General features: G+C 33.6%; 1 protein-coding gene across 2 annotated transcripts in view; it reads left to right on the forward strand.

Annotated features, from left to right (window-relative positions):
* The window catches only part of LOC113401850 (RNA-binding protein fusilli), a 98,727-nt gene that overhangs the window by 34,150 nt on the left and 42,841 nt on the right, over positions 1-21,736 (forward strand). For both annotated transcript variants that reach the window (XM_026641920.2, XM_026641919.2), the window contains exon 2: positions 4,333-4,425. In XM_026641920.2, the coding sequence (XP_026497705.2) occupies positions 4,333-4,425 (93 nt within the window). The remainder of the gene's footprint in view (positions 1-4,332; positions 4,426-21,736) is intronic.

Raw genomic sequence — 21,736 nt, forward strand, 5'->3', positions numbered from 1 at the left:
AAACAAAGAAATAACGATAAATACATAAAGATGGGACTCAGTGAATGTTTGTCTCAGTGTCAGAGCAGTTAACCAGGGGTCTATTATACTAGGGCGTCACGGTGGCATGCGAAAGCGATCCCGTGGCGCCCACTCGTACCGAGGGTAGCGCTGGTTCTTTAGTGGGTATTCCAGTGTAACGGATGTCCAACCACTGGGTAGGCACAATCCATCCTACGATCAAAGAGCAATACTAGTTGTTGTGTTCCAGTTTCAAGTGTAAGTGAGCGCATTGGTGATGTAAGGTATGTTTAATATTTCTTACAGCACCATTGTCTATGGGCGGTGGTGGTCACCTATCCAGGGTTTGCCCGTCCACGTATATAATTTAAAAAAATGGGAGAAAAACTGAACTGCAACCATTACGTTTCGATTCGATTACGATAAACTGTCAATTTGTTAGTAGTTGAAGTCCTGGCAATTTTACCCAAAAACTTCGGAATCAACAACTTTATATGCTTGCAACAAGACTAGACAGGCAATAAAAACTAGTTTTACTAAAAAAAATATCTGTGTATATATTTATCTAGTAATTGATTGTTAAGATGCAATAAATAACACCCGAAGTCAAATCAGTGTAACATAGTGGCTGGGCGGTACCATCGCGTGCGCATGCGCAGTCATTTCCTACGATACACTGGAATTACTTGAAAATTGCGAAACGAAGCCAGGTTACGGAGAGGTGTAATTTAACAATTACAAAAGTCTAGTCTCGATGTTTCCTGTAACTTAGCGCGGTAATACTACACTTAACATTGAACTATAACCTCAGCAGCTGAAGGATGTCTATTATAATTGCGAAAGTATCTTTATCTGTCTGTGACGTTTGCAACATTACGTCAAATATATTAGGTAGAATTTGCTAGTATGTGTTAGAGTTTGGAAAGTTTCGACATTTTCCAAAGTCCCCGGGACGAGACAAGATCGAGACTTCTAAATGTTAATTAGATATTTGTTAGATATATCGTCCAAATTAGAATTTTATTAATAATCGACATTAATTTTGACATAATACCAAAGTTTCAATACTTTATTTATAATAAAATTGGATGTTTGTAAAACAGAGTCGATAAATGAACTATAATAATCTATGCAAATCTACATATAAAGAGTTGGTACGGAAGTGTCTGGCCTCGACTTGAAAGGCCCGGGATACGAAACTGTTAAATATGCAAAAGTACCCAATTTTGATTACTTACCTTACAATATATATAGACCCAAATACATATATGTATACAATTATATTGTAAAGGATTGGTAACACATGTTTATGTATGTGTATATCTTTTGTTTGTGTGTATGTAACCGAACTCGACCTAAACGACAACGGATTGGACTGATGTCTGGTCACTATGTTGATGAAACAAATCTTGTTTGCCTACGGATAGTAAACAATTGTCTACGAGGCGTAATTCAGAAGCTACCATTGGTTAGATACTCACAGATCTGAAGACCTACCTACTTGCTTGTCAATAGACTGATTTTATAATCGTTTTTTTTAATGTTTTTATTTTCTATATTGTCAAAAAGTACCAGGGCAGTATAAATGAGGCAGAAACTAATAAGGGCGCTTTGTATAATTGCCTGCTTTATTTATTTATTAAATAGATAGAAATTAGGATTCAAGAATTATTATCATTTGTCAAAAAGTACCAGGGCAGTATAAATGAAACAGAAACGAGTACAGGAACTAGGTACTCGTATGAAGCGTGTCGAGTTAGCTTCAAGAACCTGTCTGAATGATACCTAGAGAGCTATTAATTAGACTGTTAATTTACATCGCAACATTCCTAACATACTTCTCGGATACACGAGTTATTTTTTTCAAAGATCCGGTCTCCATTACAGAGAACTTTACATTAATTAGACATCGATAATTATTTATTGCCTACAATACACATCTTAGGCTAAAAATAAAATTTATTTTGAATAATTTTTCACGGCTTCATAAAAGTTACAAGGTAAATTACCGTGATTAAAGTAATATTTCATGCAAATTAATTAATTCGTGTTTTAAAAATAAACTTTATATTAACGTGACCTAAAGTATTTATAATTTAAATTAAACAAATAAATTCATGTATTGTTGAACGAAAGGTATTGTCATTAATTTTGCTTTAAAGTAATGTTAATAAGCAGACAGTCATATTATCCAAGGGATGGAATTTGAAGATCAAATTCGACGTGAATCATATCTATTGAAATTAAAATTCATAATCGAAACAATATAATTAATGTAATAATTAATATCAAAATAATTCCTAAATAATAATCATTATTATCTTTCAAAATTTATAGGTGATATTTATAATCTTAAATATAGTATCGGATATGGCTTCTGGCTGTTTAATTTCTTCCTTTTCATTACACCATATTAATTAATTTTAAAAAAAACTTTACAAATATAATATAATTTTTATTTTTCCTGTCTTCTCTCGCACACTAACAACTCTTGTAAGTACAGCGTCACTCATTGTAATGCACGCCGATACTAATTATTATGCTATCGAAACATGCTGTTCCAAATTTAAATAAAGCAAATATGTAATTCGAACGTCATAACATGCAACTAAAATAAATATTCACCAGATGAGCTCTATGTTTTTTTATACAGTATCTGGATACAATGCTGCGTAACATTAAATATTATACCTAATTATAAAATTAAAGAAGGAATATTACATACACAGTCAATTTATATATTAAAAATGAATAAAAACATAATTTAAAATGTCATTAACGTTAAAGATGCATATTAAAAACGTTTTTGTATGAATTAAAATAAAAGATTTTAAAAAAAGAATTAAATGCATAAATATGGATACATATGCAAATTCTTTAGACCTTCAATTATGCTTATGCTATAAAAAAATAAGCTGCGTTTATATAATTACTGCGTTATTAAAAATAAAGCTACCTTTATACGTACGTTTTTATTTTAATATCTTTTTTATCAATGCAACTTTTTTTTTAACGTAATGACCAAGTAACCAAAATTATATTTGTCGAAATCGAAGGTAAAACATGAAAATGGCTTTACAACGACGAACGTTTTCCCGCCATTGTCACCACCGGTGACATTTGACCGGCGCATGCGCAATGCGTGTCGCGACCTATTACGTACCTCGTTTTACATACAATAGCTAAAGAAAAACGCTGTGGGGCAATACAAAGGAAATCGGTTGAAATTTTTGTCTTTTTGTTATTATTAAATCTTTTCTAGTGTAGCTATTCATTACAGAATATTTTTTAATCAATTTATTTAGCGATGTAAAAGCCTGGCACAAGCTTAAGGCTTGATTTGATTGGTCATTAGTAATATTTTAATTCCTTTAAACAAGCGTTTCTATTATCAATAAAAAAAATCATAACCTAATCAAATCATAGTAATAAATAATCAAAATTTATTTTAAAAACGGATCCTGTAATAAATTAATAAGCTGTGTTCAATTTAACTTCAATAAACTAAAAATATCAACAAGTTAATGATATCTACAATCGGCCATGTTGTTTTCAATTGACACCAACATGCGATTGGCCGTTCCCGCGCAAGCGCAGTGGCTGCTATCTGATTCGTTGAACGGAACTGAAATTAGAAACGAGTGAGATCCAATTCCACTGAAGTTCGTTTTAATGAAATAGGTTAAAGCGTATAATTTATGAACTATTATTCCTATATATAATTTAAAATGCCTAGATTAAACATAAGCGGTTATTACTTTAAACTAATTTAATGGCACTGATCTAAAGGTATAGAGCCACCAGGTTTGTTTATATAAGTAATATTTGAATGAATTAAAAATAATTAAAATAAATCAATACCGCCCTAAGATAGACTTATTCCTTAGATATCTATACATATTGCATATTCTACAAATAGTATGAAGCAAAGTAGCTTTCGGCTTCAATGCGTAACAGCGCTAAATAATTCTTAACCATTTAACGGATTTGGATGCGATTTTCGTCAATATACAGAGCCATAAGCGAGGAAGTTTTGTATGTGTAATTTATAAACATTTTGTGTAAAATAGCAGAGCTATGACGGTGTCTTATAAAAAATTCTGTTTTCGTACGCTTACATGGTCAACACTGGTTATCTTTTAGCCACACACCAACCTCACACTAAAACAATATACTAGAACATTCTAGGTCTTAAAAAGGCCACTAACATTAAGAACTAAGACGTTATGTCCCTTGTGCCTGTAATTACATAAGCCCACATAATCTTTAAACAGACACACAATAATATAATTTGATATAAATGTATATTTAAAGCTTTTGTAATTGTTACAGGTGATAGGAGAACGTGAATACGCAGTGCGACCGACGAGGCGGCCATCAGAAGAACTACAAACAGGTCAGCCCTTGGACATTGTGGTGCAACAAGTGAGTACTGTTTAAGATACTTTATCTTTATATATTATAATTAAATAAGCCGAGATGGCCCAGTGGTTAGAACGCGTGCATCTTAACCGATGATTTCGGGTTCAAACCCAGGCAGGCACCACTGAATTTACATGTGCTTAATTTGTTTATAATTCATCTCGTGCTCGGCGGTGAAGGAAAACATCGTGAGGAAACCTGCATGTGTCTAATTTCAACGAAATTCTGCCACATGTGTATTCCACCAACCCGCATTGGAGCAGCGTGGTGGAATATGCTCCATACCTTCTCCTCAACGGGAGAGGAGGCCTTAGCCCAGCAGTGGGAAATTTACAGGCTGATTATGTTTATGTTATGTTTATTATAATTAAATAACTATGTATTATTTCAAATGTTTTGTACAAGAATGGACATTGTGATCGATTTTCTAGTTTCCTTAATGAAAGTTACCTGGAAGAGATCTACGTAACCGAGTCTCTTTTGTAAGCGAGATTCTTTTTTATAAAGAATTTATATTAGTTACGTGTTGCATCCCGCGATCGTTTATATAAGCATGTCGAATACTGTACTTATATTTCTTACTCTTCATCATAATTCGCATCCCCTTATGTCACTTATTTATCAAATATATACATAGACTTTAGATGGACAATTTGGTTTGCGTGTAAATTAAAAAATATATTTTTCAAGCTGTTTAAATAACTTAACTTTTCATCAATTCAATCTCTTTGTTATTCTAATAAGGGATACTATTTATAAAGTCGTACATAAATACAGTTATACAAGTTTTACGAATAGCGGGAAAACATACTTTTTCCAGCCACAGACAAACATGTACATATTTATATCTTTACCTCAAACTTTAACAGTACGAAAATATATGCCTTCTTTGCATGTATGACCTTTTATTAATGAGAAGATTTGGCTGATTCCTATACGCTGTTCCATGGTGACCTGGTGAATTTAAGAGCCGTGATCATGGTAAATTAATGGTGCAACATTTATATTTAGTATAATCTTAATGTTAAGGTAATTAAGATTATGCTAAATATATATACTGCTATACTATGTACAAATTATATAAATATAAAGTCCTACTAGTAGGGCTATAATTTTTGAGTAGGTACCATCCACTCATCAGATATTCTGCCGCCAGCATGACATCTTAGTTCCCAAGGTTGGTCGCGCATTGGCGAAGTAAGGGATGGTTAATACTTCTTACATCGCCATCGTGATCAGTCACGAGGTAGCCCTTTTGCCCGACCGCCAACCACTGCCACAAAAAAGAAATGGGAATCATAGCGTCGAATCTGTTCTTAATGACGTGCGACATCAATATATCCATTAGCATTAGCAGCCTGTAAATTTCCCACTGCTGGGCTAAAGGCCTCCTCTCCCTTTGAGGAGATGGTTTGGAGCATATTCCACCACGCTGCTCCAATGCGTTGGAGGTCCATAGGCTGAATTTCGTTGAAATTAGACACATGCAGGTTTCCTCACGATGTTTTCCTTCACCGCCGAGCACGAGATGAATTAAAAACACAAATTAAGCACATGAAAATTCAGTGGTGCCTGCCTGGGTTTGAACCCGAAATCATCGGTTAAGATGCACGCGTTCTAACCACTGGGACATCTCGGCAATATATCCGTTACTAAGTATTTCTCCATAAAACAACAATGTATGCAGGTATTAAATAATAATTATAAATCAATTTGAAAAGGAACTTTGACACTAACATGTATAAACAACACGACATGCACTATGAGACAATTTTAACCGACATTAATTTTAATTATCATTTTATATACATCGTTTCGACTGTCGCAAAATATGTTGGTAGTTTCTACCCGCGGGACGGGGGCTAGGTACAATTTTCCGGGATAAAAGATAACCGATGCTCTATTCCAGACTATAGTCTATCTCTGTGCTAAATTTCATTCAGATCCATTCAGCCAAACTTTCGCTTTTATAATTTTGTTTAGAAGTTGTATCATTTAAACATAAAATCATATATCGGAGGTATAACTTTTAAACATATGCCATATAATTAAGTTTACAATGTTACGTAATATTAAAAAAAAAAATCAGTTCAGTTTTTTTATTTTTTAAAGTATTCTTTGAGATTCATTGTTCGCTGCTACTGCAGGTGTGTCAATACCTTGTCAAATTTTAAACTCACCTGTATCAAGATTACCGTTAGACAGAAATGTTTCAACTCACATAAATACTATAGAATATCAATGGCATAGTATAATTATAGCGACAGCAATCCAGTTACATAACATTGTGAAATGTGGTCCAAGCGCTAATAGTAAGCGTGGTTTTGGAACAAAGCTTACACGCGGCTTACTGTAGGGTGAACTGGCAGAAAGTTATGCCGTCTCTCTCATTCACTTTCTCTCGGTCTCTGTCTATTATATACGGTTTTATATGATACTAGTTGTCGCCTGCGGCTTCGCTCTCGCTTTAGGGAGTTGGTTGTCATGTTTTAGGCAAAAAACGTAGCCTATGTCTTTCCTTAGAGTTGCTTCATATCAAATTTCATCAAAATCGGTTCATTGGTTTGGCAGTGAAAGAGCGACAGACAGACAGAGTTACTTTTACATTTATAATATTAAGTATAGAAGTATAGATCATTTGAACTTACTTTTTATTATTATTTAAGTTAGAGCGAAAGCAACTTCGTTCCAAGCGGGTGACCCGCGACACCTTCCTATTTTTAGTTATCTTTTTTTGTGGACAAAAAACAATTGTGGTTATAATAAACTCCTGAAAGTCCCGTTTTGGTTGGTACAAAGACCGCGATGAAGTCACCGGAGTTAAGTTAGTCACGTGTGTGCACATAGCTTTTAGAAACAAAATCAGGATAAATATGCAAGTACGTATCTATGTATATATACACGCATATAATAAAATTAGGGAGTCTGTTTCTAATATTAAAATAACCGCTTTTTTGCTAAATGCATATGTATGTATACCCGGTACAAAAAAATTAACAAATGTTATATAATATATAACATTTTGTTTTTTGCCAATGCGCCACCAACCTTGGGGGTTAAGATGTTATGTCCTTTGTGTCTGTGTAGTTACACTGGCTCACTCAACCTTCAAACCGGACTACGACAAGACTACGTATTGTCGCTTGGTGGTAGAATATATAATGAGTAGGTGGTACCTACACAGAAGGACTTGCATAAATCCCTACAACCAAGTATACTATTAAAACCGTATTACATAATAAAAAAAGTATTCTTATATATAAAAAGATATTATATTACTACACAAGTTCATAGAATATTTAATTATTAATATTTTGAATTGTCCAAAAATATTTTGAACCACAAAAAAGCTACATGCTGTCCTCGAAAAAAAGTTATTTATTAAATATAGAAGCAATTATACATAATTATAGTTATTAAAACATTTATCATCGAGGTCTGGAGCAAAAACATTGATGTAACATGTCTAGCGTAGTATTATTTTGCAAATACAATCAGCAAAAAATATTACCATTATAAAAAAACTGTTTTTGAATATATTCTTTAGGTTGTGATTCTCCCATTTTAATATTATGTTAAAATTAAAAGTGTTGTTACTATGCGTGGTATGTTATATATATATATTTGTGGCTTGCGTCAAATGACACAGAAATAATTCGTATTCAATAGACTGCGTCATTAAACTACATTTAGATGGGAAATATTATGTCGTTTCGAAACAAAGGCTTGACACAATGACACAGCAAATGGATCTGTATAAATATTTTTATTCTAACCGTACATTTATATCAAAACGTTATGTGGATTTTTTTTTTGGAGACTGTACACTTTTTAAGGTCGTTTTAAGGACGTATTAGCTAACGGATTGATCGGTTTTAAAATAATTATAGTAATTTATTTGGTGTCGTTAAATTAAAAAAATTACATACATATATTTAGATTTATATGTTGGTAACTGGTCACATATTCTACCGACATATATAATTACTAGGCATGGGCCGAAATTAGTTCTACATTCGTTTTTACCGAATTTTGGCAACTTGAACCGAACTTCGACATTCGGCCGAAATTCGGTTCAAACGCCGAATTTAGATATTGCTCTAATCAGTATCTAGGAGGCTATTAATGTTTTCAAATATATCGGAGAAGGAGATCATTTAATTTTTACCACATTGTAAGTTAAGGTTTACGTGTTCTTCACGACGTCACTTTCGAGAAAGCGAGGCGAAATTGAACCGAAGTTCGGCCGCGCTTCGGCCGAATGTCGTATTCGGTTCAATCCACATTCACACATAAATATGATAAAATTTAGTAAATTACCATTAATTACAAAGAAAATTTAGAATTAAATTTATCTATCTATGAGTTACTGTATTAAGGGAGAGATCAGGCATAAGATTAAGATATTTCTTAGAGTACTATGGGTGGTGATGGTTAACCATCAGGTGCATCCATTTGCCAGTGCGCCTGCCTAATTTGAGTTAAAAATATACATATAAATCTATCTTAAATCTGGGATAAATATGTCATCGATTTAAGTTTTGCGATCAAGAATCAGAATCAGATCAAAATCACATTAATTTTGATTACATTTTGAAGAAATTCGAATTTTTCAAAACCTTATAATTATCTGTTAAAAATCAAAATGCGAGTGCAACGGTCGCTCATTACGTAAAAAAGTGCTCCACTTTTTTCTTAAACCTTCATTATCTCGAATCAGGACAGTCAGGTTTCTAACTGTTCATGAAAAAACCTGTAAGGAAATCGGCCGCTCGTTTTAAAGGCGCCATTTTGGACGTATGTTTTAACTTTTTCGTTCAAGTAACAGCCAGTCATGTTTACCACTAAATATATTATAAATTTAATTTTAATAACTTAAAAATATACTTGTAAGAGAATCGATTAATTAATACATATTTATTTATATACATATGTACACCACTCCACTTGATGGTGAGTGGTAGTGGAGTCCATACGCGAAGAGGGACATACAATCAAGGAGAATGAACTGCACTAGTCGCCCTAGGAACTACTTACTAGGAACCCAGGTTATTAGATGAGAGGGCACGTGTGCTGGTAAAAAATTATATCTTAAATATAATATATTTAACTGAAAATAAGAATTGATAACATTAAGTGCTTAAATATATACAAATATGAATTATAAATAGTTACTGTATAAATCTTGACCGCGTGGAATGGTGGCAAGAATTCTAGCAGCATTTCCCCGTTGAATCGCAATTCCGATCCTCTGGGCTAAAAACGAACCAGCCCTCCCGTCACCAGTGGAGGCAATAAGGCGAGTTGTTATACTTTTGATGAAGCTTTTTGCACCATTACTCCAAGGGCCAAGTGTTTCGACAGCAAATGGGACCAAGAAGTAATTTGAGTATCTTAAGTTAAATATACGTATATAAAGAGATCGAAGTGGAAATATTCACTTCTTAAATATAAATGTTAAATGGACAACTGATGCAATATTTACTATTAACAATAAATATTGCGTTACGTTTATTTATATGGCGGATGGTTACTTTCATACCTATCCGTATTAGTAATATTTTTTTCATTTCATTTATTTAAGAATATTCAGTTATAATGGATATTTATAATATATATATATATAAATAAGGTATATGGGTACAGATCAAGATTATAGATGATAAAAAAAGCTTAAATCTAAGTGATTTATATGTTTCTGTATACATACATATATATGTATGTATTTTTTGAAGAAAAACGTTTCAGTGGCATCAATTTTGTCGTAATTGACTTTTGATATTGACTTCTATTCCCGTTCGCACATCGCCATTAAAATTGGTGTGAATGTTTTTTTTTTTAAATTACATGTAGGTTTGCTAAATGGTGATGGTGGGTCACCACTGTTCGTAGATATTGGACATTGTACAGTAAGAAATATTAATAATTTCTCACATATTACCAACGTACAACACTCCTTGGGAACTAAGATGGTATTTCTACCTCACTCGCCCTCCAAATTGATCACAAGGCTACAAAACATTACTGTTTGGCGAATATATGATAAATGGGTGGTACCAACTTGCGTACAGACAGATTATAATCTGTTTAGTTTTTTTGGGCTGTGTGTAAACTGTCGAAAAATTACGATATATTGTAACTTTTATAAAATATAAAAGTAAAATCAATGTTAAAGCAATTTCACCATTATTTTTAACTGGGTCTATTAAAAAATTTAAAGGCCATGTCAAAAACATTGATAAATAAGGCGTGTTACTCAATATAAGATTATATTAAAGACGTGGACTTAGTATTTATTTAGACAGCATATATATATAAACTCAATTGTACTTCACTGATATACTCTGAAATTAAAATGTTTGAAAACGAGTAACTACTGAGTTTCTTGCCGGTTCTTCTCGGTAGAATCAACTTTCCGTTTTTTTTTACTTTAATTATGATTCAAAAGTGCATTTATAAGCCTACTTGAATATTTTTAACTTTGAAACAGTTATTTATAGGTAAATTGACAATCGGAAGTCCAAAGAGCTGCTATGCATATCATTTTCCGGTGACTGATCTCAAAATCATCTTAAAAATTAATTAAAATATATTATTTATATAATTAAAACGCACAATTGTATAATCAAGGTGATTTTAATTAGTTTTGTTTCCTCCAAAATTTTTATATTCAATATGACATTGAGATAAACGTATACTAAGAGTTATAAATAATTTGGACTTTGGTAGGGCTTTGTGCAAGCTCGCCCGGGAAGGTTACACCCGCTAATCATATGTTTAAGGTATTCCGGTTTGCAGGGTGAGTGAGTTAGTGGAACTAAAGGCTCAAGAGATATCATAGTTTTCAAGGTTGGTGGCACAATTACAGCGCCATTGTCTATCGATGGTGGTGACCCCTTACCATCAGGTGGCCCATCTGCTCGTCCGTCTGATTATAGCGCCCGGTCTCGTACGCCCGTCAAACTCCCAGTCAAAACGATTACGCCATCTTTAAATTTAATTTTATTATATACATAACGTAATTATATATTTGCTAAGGTTCATATCGTAAATGATCTATAAATATTTTGTCAATTTTGGAAAAAGGGGAGTGGGGGTATTTTTATTCATCTCTACCTTGATGTTCAGCCATCGGTGATCACTTAGTTTTTTTTGAAAATATTATTTTTATTTTTCATATTACTACAATATAGTATTACCTAAATGTAATATTTGTATAATTATAGGCATAGGTATATCATTGTCTAAGAACCAATTTCATTTAGCTTACTTTCAAGCGTGTCTTTGAAGTCGGTTTTAATTTTTTTATAAATATCTTGTTTAAACGTTCATAAAATTTATAGTGTCCGTTTTTTTTCTCACCATTTGACTAATAAATCAACGAAAACAAATTAAAGAAAAACAATCTGCATGTATTACAAGAATTTAAACATTAGAACTGATACTAAGTTTTTATGATGATTTTAAAATATATTTTCCGCCCATAACTGGTTATATCCAGTTTGATCGGTTACTTTAGATTAAGACCCGCTTTATTCCGTCACATTTGACGTAACTACTGAATAATGGTTCTAATAAAATAAATAACTTATTTGATTTATTTTGATATTAAAACGTAACTTTTTCTTAATACGTTTAATGGCATTTGTATCTTTTTGGAAATGCATCGTGTAATGCCATTTCAAATACTCATTAAATCGAAGGCGATGATGTTTAGTGTTATCGGTACTTTTGGGTTGTGATTGACTTTTAATTAGTGGTAGGGCGTTGGGTAGGAACCATTCACTCTTTAGATATACCTCCGTCAACAACGGTACTCATTATCGTTGTGTTCCGGGTGAGTGCGCCAGTGTAACTATAGGCACAAGGGATATAACATCTTAGTTCCCAAGGTTGGTGGCGCATGTAAGGAATGGTTCATATTTCTTACAGCGCTATTGTCTATGGGCGGTGGTGATCAGGTGGCTCATAGGCTCGTCCGCAAACTATACCATAAAATAAAATTAGAACCAAAACACAATAAAATGAAAAAGTTTAAGGAACACAGTTTTATTGGGCTTGCTGTCGATGTGGCTTCAAGTACTGATATTATGTGCGCATACGTTCTCTATTCCTTCACTAACATCCCGACGGGACACAAGGGAGAGATCATGTTCTGTTCTCATATCAAATGTAAATAAACCGGTGGTAGCTTTACATTATTCCACTGAACAGCAATTGAATAATGAGTGAGCCAGTGTAACAAACACAGCGGACAGTCTTAATTCGCTTTGGCAATGTAAGAAATGGTTCAAACGGCTTCTATCTATGGGTTAACCACATTTATCAATATCATTATTATAGTGTGATTTTTTTAGCATCAGTATTGGTATTCTGAAATAAGATATTCGAAACTCATTGTAGAATACGAGCGTGACATATCAGGTGAGTTACGAAGTTAAATCTTATACAATCGCACTGCAGGCCACAGATTTATCATGCTTAATATTGAAAGCCTACTTGAATAAAATATATTTTAATAAATTCCTAGTTGCTAACGTACGGTTTATAATAATTATTTGTATATTATTATTCAGACAACGCTGTTAGTATTATAAATGTATTGACTTATAACATTTAACTGTTTAATTAAAATGTTAAATAAGTTTTTGTTACATAAATTGAACCTTGTATCGACGATATACAACGCTTCCGACATGACGATAAAAACCGCAGTCTTCCTGACTAGCATTCCTTTGTAATCATATAATATTAGTTTAATCGGATCAGCTCATTTACATTAAACATTTCGGTACACGTTACAGAAGTACCTAATACGCTCTTACATCAGAAGGTGTAGGAATTGACCAGCATATCACCAAGATCTTCTCCTCAAAGGGAGAGGAGGCCTTAGCCCAGCAGTGGGATATTTACAGGCTGTTAATGTAAAAAAAATGTAATACAAATCACTACATAGTATAAAACAAAGTCGCTTCCCGCTGTCTGTCTGTCCCTATGTACGCTTCGAAATCTTTAAATCAACGCAACGGATTTTGATGCGGTTTTTTTAATAGATAGATTCAGGAGGAAGCTTTATATCTATAATACTTGCATAATATAGTAGAGAAACACTGATAATTTTGTAGGTTTCTAATGTGATCTCTCTGCAAACGCTGGCTGAATCCTACGAAATAGATGAAAATAATGTACTACAACATTGTACAACTTAAGAAGGTCTACAAAAAAGTCCGTGATGGTATATGTCTATCTCTTAGAGATAACCCACAATTACCATTTATTTATTTATCAATCCGTTGTGTAATTTAAATGATATAAGCATACATAGGGACAGAGCGGTGAGCAGCTTTGTTATACTATGTTATGAAGAAGGCCAATAAATAAATATGGCCAATATATAACTTATAATTTCGTTAATAAAGTATATAGCTTTTTCTTATTATTATTTATATATATAAAAACGAAAAACACTCACTGATTAATCACGAAATCTCAGAAATTATAGCACCTACGAACTTGAATTTTGGCAGTTCCTTATAGGGTTTAGACATCCGCATCTTTTTACGAAACTCTACCCCTGAGTAGTTAAAAGGGGGGTTGGAAGTATGTGTTTTATAAATTTAGCGCGGACAAAGCCGCAGTTACAGCTAGTAATAATAAAAAATGACGCAGTATATAGTCGCACACAAACGGAGACCAGCGGCTGAAAGAGCAGTCTTGTCGTTTGCCATCGTGGTGTACGAATCTATCTCACCTAGTAAGCCGATATCTGTTTTATATTTATAATATAATATAAATAAAAAAAAAAGCTTATACACTCAACAAACTGACAACTCAAGAAATGAACACAGTTGCTTATGTATATCTTAAGAGATTTCTAAGAGCTCTAAAGGTAACTTGTATCCGTGTGTTTCCGCAACACCTGCTCAAATAAATTCTTCTGCAATTGCGTGAGAATACACGTACTTGTAATAACAGAGTGCGGTTCAAACGCGATTCGTTGAGTTAGTTTGTAAAAAATAATGTTACTTGAACGGGAAATTAATTTTAAACAAAGATGCAAATAAAAATAAAATACACTAATGGAAGTTAAAAATGAAATAAGGAGTTTAGGTAATACGACAAAAGGGAAAATGTAAAATTATATTTCGAAAAGTTTCGTAACTCTTCAAACTAGTTACAATAAACTTACTTAACGAGTTTTATTTATTTATTGGCATACCACTAGAGATCCGATTCTAAGGTCCTTAGAACAAAACATAATCCCATAATTGTTGTTAAGAAAAACACCAACATTATTGTTCTTTTGGATAATACATAGACAGTTGATTAGTTTTCGCCCGAGTGTTACGTGTTGTTAGTGTTTCGGGGGGAAGGGAGGGGGGTAGATTGTGGCCTATTATATTAGTCTAAATTATGGAATTCACCTCGAATAGTATCTACAGTATATTAATATATCTTAATTGTAATTATTTTTGACAAATTTTCTATAATAATATTGATCATGTATATTATACTATCCTAGAAATTGGTTCCTTCGGATTCTTTTTTTATATCACACATACACACATTTATATAATAATTCGCAAAAAACCGCTGCACTGGAAAACTGTACATTTGGACGACATTATAACATCTCCGAGGCGAAAGTACATGAACAAAACAGTGAAATGAAGTGGTTAATAATATCAGAGAGGAATGAAGAAATTACGTCATAAATAATGAAAACGATAAATATATTAAAATCGATGTACCAATAATGTTTTGAAAGATTTAACTCCACATGTTCCGTCGAAAATTCGTTATACTAAAGTTATCAATTCGTAAATATCTCTGTATGTATTTTCGTTACATACTGCACTAAACCTGACATCGCAAGTGCATCACCAACCTTGGAAACTAAGACGACCTATTAGTCAGTTCCCCTGGCTCACTCTTCAAAACGGAAGACAACAATAATAAGTATTAATTTGAATAGATGGTAGCTATCGAGACGGGCTTGCACAAAGCCATACCACCAACCAAACCTTTCAAACGTACTCCAAGTAGGGTTATGTTTATAACCCATATCCTCAATACTTCCTCATAGTGTCACGGTGTATTGACGTGTTTCATATTAACTTAGCCGAGGCTAAAATTAGTCGTATCCGCTATACACACAGCAATGCTATTAACGTAAACGCAGTTACTGTAATCTAGGTAAGTGCTGTTTACAGAAGTGTTACTTTGCGATGCTATAAAATAAAAGCTCTATACTCAACGTGGTCCTACTATACGTTATACCTGCCATAGCTTCGGGTAGACTAAGGGTACGTATGAGGTATAAGATAATTATACTCCTAAACCTTCCTCGTTAATAATTTTGATATATTGTTAGGAAGTGCATGAATAGATTTTTGGGTTCCGTACCCAAAAGGTAAAACGAACCCTATTGCTAAGGCTCCGCTGTCCGAACGTCCGTCCATTTGTCACCAGACTGTGTCTCATGAACCGTGATAGTTAGACATTTGAAATTTTCACAAATGATGTAATATTTCTGTTGCCTCTATAAACAAAATAAAATAAATATATTTTTTATGGGGTCTCCCATTCAACGGGTATGATTTTTTTGCCGTTTTTATCGATAATGGTATGGAATCGTGCGTGAGTCTTATTCGCATTTGGTCGGTTTTTTGAGTTTATCTCGTTCAGACATACAGACTGACAGACGCATCTTGTTACATGTTCGCGATAGCACTGTCATAAATGTATGATATGATGATGTATGATGAACATTATAATCAATTAAACCTGATCAAAACAAATGTAATGAAAAGTTTTGTATACCTATATGAGATTATATGATATTTAAGTAAACGCGTGAAAAGCAATCCTTTCTCTACGACTCTATCTTCATAGTGTAAACATAGTCAGTTCCCTCCGTCTGTATGCTTAGATCTTTTAAACTTCGCAACGGATTTTGATGCAGTTTTAATCAATGAACAGAGTGATTCAAGAGGAAGGTTCATATGTATAGCGGAAAGCCAGCAAGTTTGTTTGGTCAACATCTTTGTGTATTATTTCGTGAATATAGCTGGATTATCGTATATTGATTTTAACTATATTTCATAGGCGTCACCTTCCGTCATCACCTTGACAGCTTACATTTTTTGTTTTTAACATGACAAACAGCGATTGACATCACTAGCGCAATCCAGAATCAAATCTCAAAACTAACTGATTGCAATTAAAGTAATTAATTATCTGACGCTGCGACATATATAATATATGTATATTATAGTAGAGAAAAGCCGACAATTCAAGTAAAATTTCCTAACCGAAAAAAAAAAAAATTCTCGTTTGTTCTTAAGTCTAAAAGTTGTATATAGACCATTATTGTAGCCATAACGGATATCTAGTACATTATATATGATGACTATCTGAACAATTTCGAAAAATATTTTGACAAAAATATTTTATCGCTTTTAATATTATCGCTATCGCTAAGCAAGTACAACGTTAGCATAAAATTCTTTCAACTTCAAGCACAGGTGCCAGACAAGGCATTCGCTCGCATCCCGGGGAACCAGTTACTCCCCGACTTGCGTAACCGCAGGTTCGATGCCCGATCGAGTGCATTTGATAAACTGTTGATGTTATCTACACTGTAACCGTTTATTTATAACATTACATCGATGAAGTGTTGCTTACACGATTAACGCTAAGTAAGCTAAAAAAAAATTCCTTTTATCAAGGAACAGTTGAGATGTAAGCTATAGGTACGTAGTTAGTAGGTACCCGATCCGGCTTCGCACTGCATTTCATTTATACAGGTCATTTATTTGATTATAACAGGCAATTATCCGAGAGCCGAGATGGCCCAGTGGTTAGAACGCGTGCAACTTAACCGATGATTGCGGGTTCAAACCCAGGCAAGCACCACTGAATTTTCATGTGCTTAATTTGTGTTTCTAATTCATGACGTGCTCGGCGGTGAAGGAAAACATCGTGAGGAAACCTGCATGTCTAAGATCATCGAAATTCTGCCACATGTGTATTCTGCCAAACCGCATTGGAGCAGCGTGGTGGAATATGCTCCAAACCTTCTCCTCAAGGGAGAGGAGGCCTTAGCTCAACAGTGGGAAATTTACAGGCTGCTAATGTAATTATCCGACCGCTCATTTCACAACGAACGATTTTTTTGGTTGCACTTAATTTGGAATCGGTGATCTTTTACAGATCGATTTTAAGAGGCACTTCTTTCCGAAAATTTGAAATTGTAAGCAAAGAATAGTAATTTTATTAAATAGATTTTTATTTGGAGTTGGATTATTGGATTTTAATTAGTTCCTACTACATACAAACATACAAACCTCTTTATAATATTACTAGAGATTTAACTTAATTGCATGTTTAGACAGACAGACTTAACAGTCGAAACATGAATTATTATTAATGATATGCAATTTAAAATATCTTGTATTCTTAGTTTAGCTGAGTTTCACATCAGACTCCAGACTAATATGTGAAAATATCCTTGTCTGTTCGTTACAGTAAGTAATAAAATTTATATTGAGATAGCTTGAGACTTAGAACATTGACTAAATATGTATTCAGAAAATAATTACAAGGGGGTCGCTAATATCTTTTTGGTGATATACATTTTTTTTGTACGTGTGTGGCTAAATTGTTTTTGATAAACTGTCTATATTTGAGTATATTGGACCCGCGATAGCACTCTAAGGCCAGGGTCTAAGTTATTGAAATTAAAAAAAAAAAAATTCTTTTCATCCGTACAAAGTCGGTATATGTATATGTATTTAATATTTCAATGGTTTATTTTTTTTTTATGACATTTAAAATGCGAATCGCTAATCCAGCAATTTGGGAAATTATTGTCAAAATTTTGACAGTAATTTCCGACGTAATTATATGTTATTTTCTACGACAGTGAAACTAGACTTCAAGGTTATCCCAAAACAATGTATTATTGTTTTCTAGCCGTTGATGTATGTCGTCGACCTTGCTCGATTGGGCGTTATTGATAAACATGGCGCTCGAAAACCTCACGTCCCCTGTATCCGTTCAGCACAACGTCTCCGCGCTCACTTTTCGGCGGGAAAATTGGATCGCGATTTGCGCGTAATGATTACATAGAATAATCTTTTCTCTTTGTGTTTGTCCTTCAATATATACGTTTTATATATACCGTTGTTTAACGTGCGAATCCGGACCGGGTAGCTAGTTATTGGTTACAAAAAATGAAAATATAAGGAGGAATTATAAATGTGTACATGAGTTGTTTGTTTAGTGAAGAATAATACTAATAATTCATACTTTTTACTTTTTTTTTTTTAATTTATTTTATTTATTATTTATTTGATACAGAAAATTTTGTCTATGAATTCTTGATAAATACCTGGAGTGTAGTCCATAAGTCGCTGGCGTGCCTTCACAATTGATTTAGTTAGGGAATATATTAGAAACCGAAAAAAAAAAAAACAAAATACTGGTACAAAATTTTTGTATGAAAATGTTTTCTAAATCACGCTTACGTTTGGTTCACCCCGGTATATATAGGATCTCGATTTTTCAAACATGTACAGTTGATATTTTTTTGAAGTGGTGTTTTTGATCGCCAGTGGGATTAAAGCCGTGATTAAACTCCGACAGGAAGACATATTAATTATAGAATAGAAATTAAAATTGCCTATTAATAATAATAATTGCCAATAAGAATTTTATCCTTGAACCTAAACCTTAGAAAAAAGACATCGTTATAAAAAAAATATTAATTAAATCATCTGAGACAATGAGAAGAGTAATTAACACAATATAAGACTGTTATTAAGGCTCATCACACTGATGGGAGGTCGACCGCTTTTTATATTATTTATTATTTTTATATTTACGTACATTATCGACATTACCTATCCGCCTATTGGTGGGAGAAAGTGCTTCGATTACGTTGACATTACATGGACCGTTTTCTGTGAAAAATTATCATTAACTCGGTAACTGCCTGTCTGAACGGAATACGCTCGAAAAACTTTACAAATTTTGATACGGTTTTAATCAATTAACGGACTGATCCATGAGAAAGGCTTATGTAAATTTGCTGAATTGTGACGATGGTTGTTGAAGATTTCGGAAAAAAAACATACCCACTTGGAGGTTTACTGAAGCGCCGCGATCACCAATACGGTACTTGCGTATTAACGCCACCGCAGCACAAACAATTCTGCGAATATAGAATAAAAAAAAAAACAAAAACAGTCTATGGTCTTTTTAAAATACAATTGACACGTCCGTTTTATTTGGGACTGAGGATCCACACTATAATATTTGTGGACACAACAGGTCCACAGAGAATACAATCCCATACATAAATTATGTTGAAAGTAGCCTGCATACATACATATAAACTCAACGTGAAGATTTGAACATATTATGACATTAGTTTGTAATCGTTTTTGACCAGTAAACAGACAATTTCTTTGACTTTTTATAATATTAGAAGGTATAAAGTAGGAAGGTAAAATAAAACTATTATTATTGTTACATAGTCCGGTTATTTATCGAGGAATGCTCGACACCTTCCGGGAAGACTACGGTTTCCCATCGTAACGGAGCGGACGCGATTAGGTCTCGTCGCCGTTCTGTAGTTTCGATTAAAAAATAAACTTTTTTTTGTAATGGCTAACTGACAAAAGTACTAAATCAATATAGGTACATAAAACCAGTGGTTCTATCGCGTTTTAGAGGTTTTATTAAATAATATTATTATTTATTTACTTGGTGGTTAGGCTTTTCTACCGCCAAACAATAGTGCTCAGTATTGTTGTGTTCCGACTGACGTTCCGATTAGAAGGGTGAGTGAACCAGTGTAACTACAGGCACTAGGGACATGACATCTTAGTTCCCAAAGTTGGTGGCAAATTGGCGATGTAAGGAATGGTTAATATTTCTTACAGCGCCATTATCTAGTTTCCGGTGGTGATCACTTGCCATCAGGTGGCCCATATGCTCGTCCGCCAACCTATGACATAAAAAATAAAGAATTAGAACTGTGATTTGATGATTCACCTGCTTTAAATTTTGACTTGACGTGACCAGCTTGAATTTCATATTCGTGTATTTACGATCAAATTAACTACATCATGATTATAATATAACTGCATTATAATATAATTACATAACTCTTCCTAATGGTTACCTATAAACGAAATCGGAAACGCCATTAGCCTAGATAAGCTTATTACTACCGCACTAACGATCATTTAAATATCTATTTTAAATAACGACTTTGTCCGCGTGGAATCAACTCTAATATCTATATGGCGTTTTATCTATTTATAACTTAGAACTTTATCAAAGATTAAAAAAGAGAAGGTAGTTCTGTGCCCACGTACACAGGCCTACTCATCTGTTAGTCTACCGGCGAACTGAATCTGTGTGCCAGTGTTATTAATGATGACTACAAAGGGATGGATCTGATTTTTCCGAACAGACTTGGCAACCTTCAAGAAGAGAGCCAACTCATTCCCTAGAGACCGGCAAAGCACGCAAGCCGCCCGGTGCATGCAAAGTCCATGACAGCGGTAGTCACTTTTCATCAGATGAGCTTCCTGCTCCTTTACCACCTATTCTATCCAAAAATATTTATTTTGGAAACTTTGCCGTATAGTCATTTACGTACGTTTCCCAATAAAATAAGACATATAAATTCTATGCGATTAAAAACACCTAACATTAAAGATATTACACAATTTATGTCTCTCTTGAACTTTGTGTAGATACAAGCGACTCAATATTTATGTTCATGCGCGTAATATAAATGTACGCCCATAAAACATTGCCCTCGGTCACCCTTTAACACGTGCAGGCGCAGGACTCGGCGTTATTATGAGCTAACTGAACAAGGAACGAAACAGCGCGCAACGGTGCAAAAATCATATTTAAAATAAACACATTTGAAAAAGTATCGTTGACGAAAAAAATAACTTGGAATTATAAATATATAAATATATATAATAATTTGTCAATAATTTCCTCGACTTATTTTTTTAGTGTTGCATCTCTTAACAGTTTGACAAAATTGTCTGTTGATTTTTAATTTAAAACTCTTTGGTTCGTGTTTAAACTTTACACAAATTCCATTAATTCAATACAATTATATACTAACATTTTTGTTGTCGGTTAACAATCGTAATTTGCGAATTCTATTATCTAGGCAGAGCCGGTACAAACCGGTTCGTTCCCTCGCCAAACATGGCTGAACCTGCCGGTGGGTGCACACATAACGCTATTCCCCGCAATGTGACGTCTCTTTGAATTA

This window comes from Vanessa tameamea, chromosome 25, assembly GCF_037043105.1.
Source record: "Vanessa tameamea isolate UH-Manoa-2023 chromosome 25, ilVanTame1 primary haplotype, whole genome shotgun sequence".
NCBI classification, from domain to species: domain Eukaryota; kingdom Metazoa; phylum Arthropoda; class Insecta; order Lepidoptera; family Nymphalidae; genus Vanessa; species Vanessa tameamea.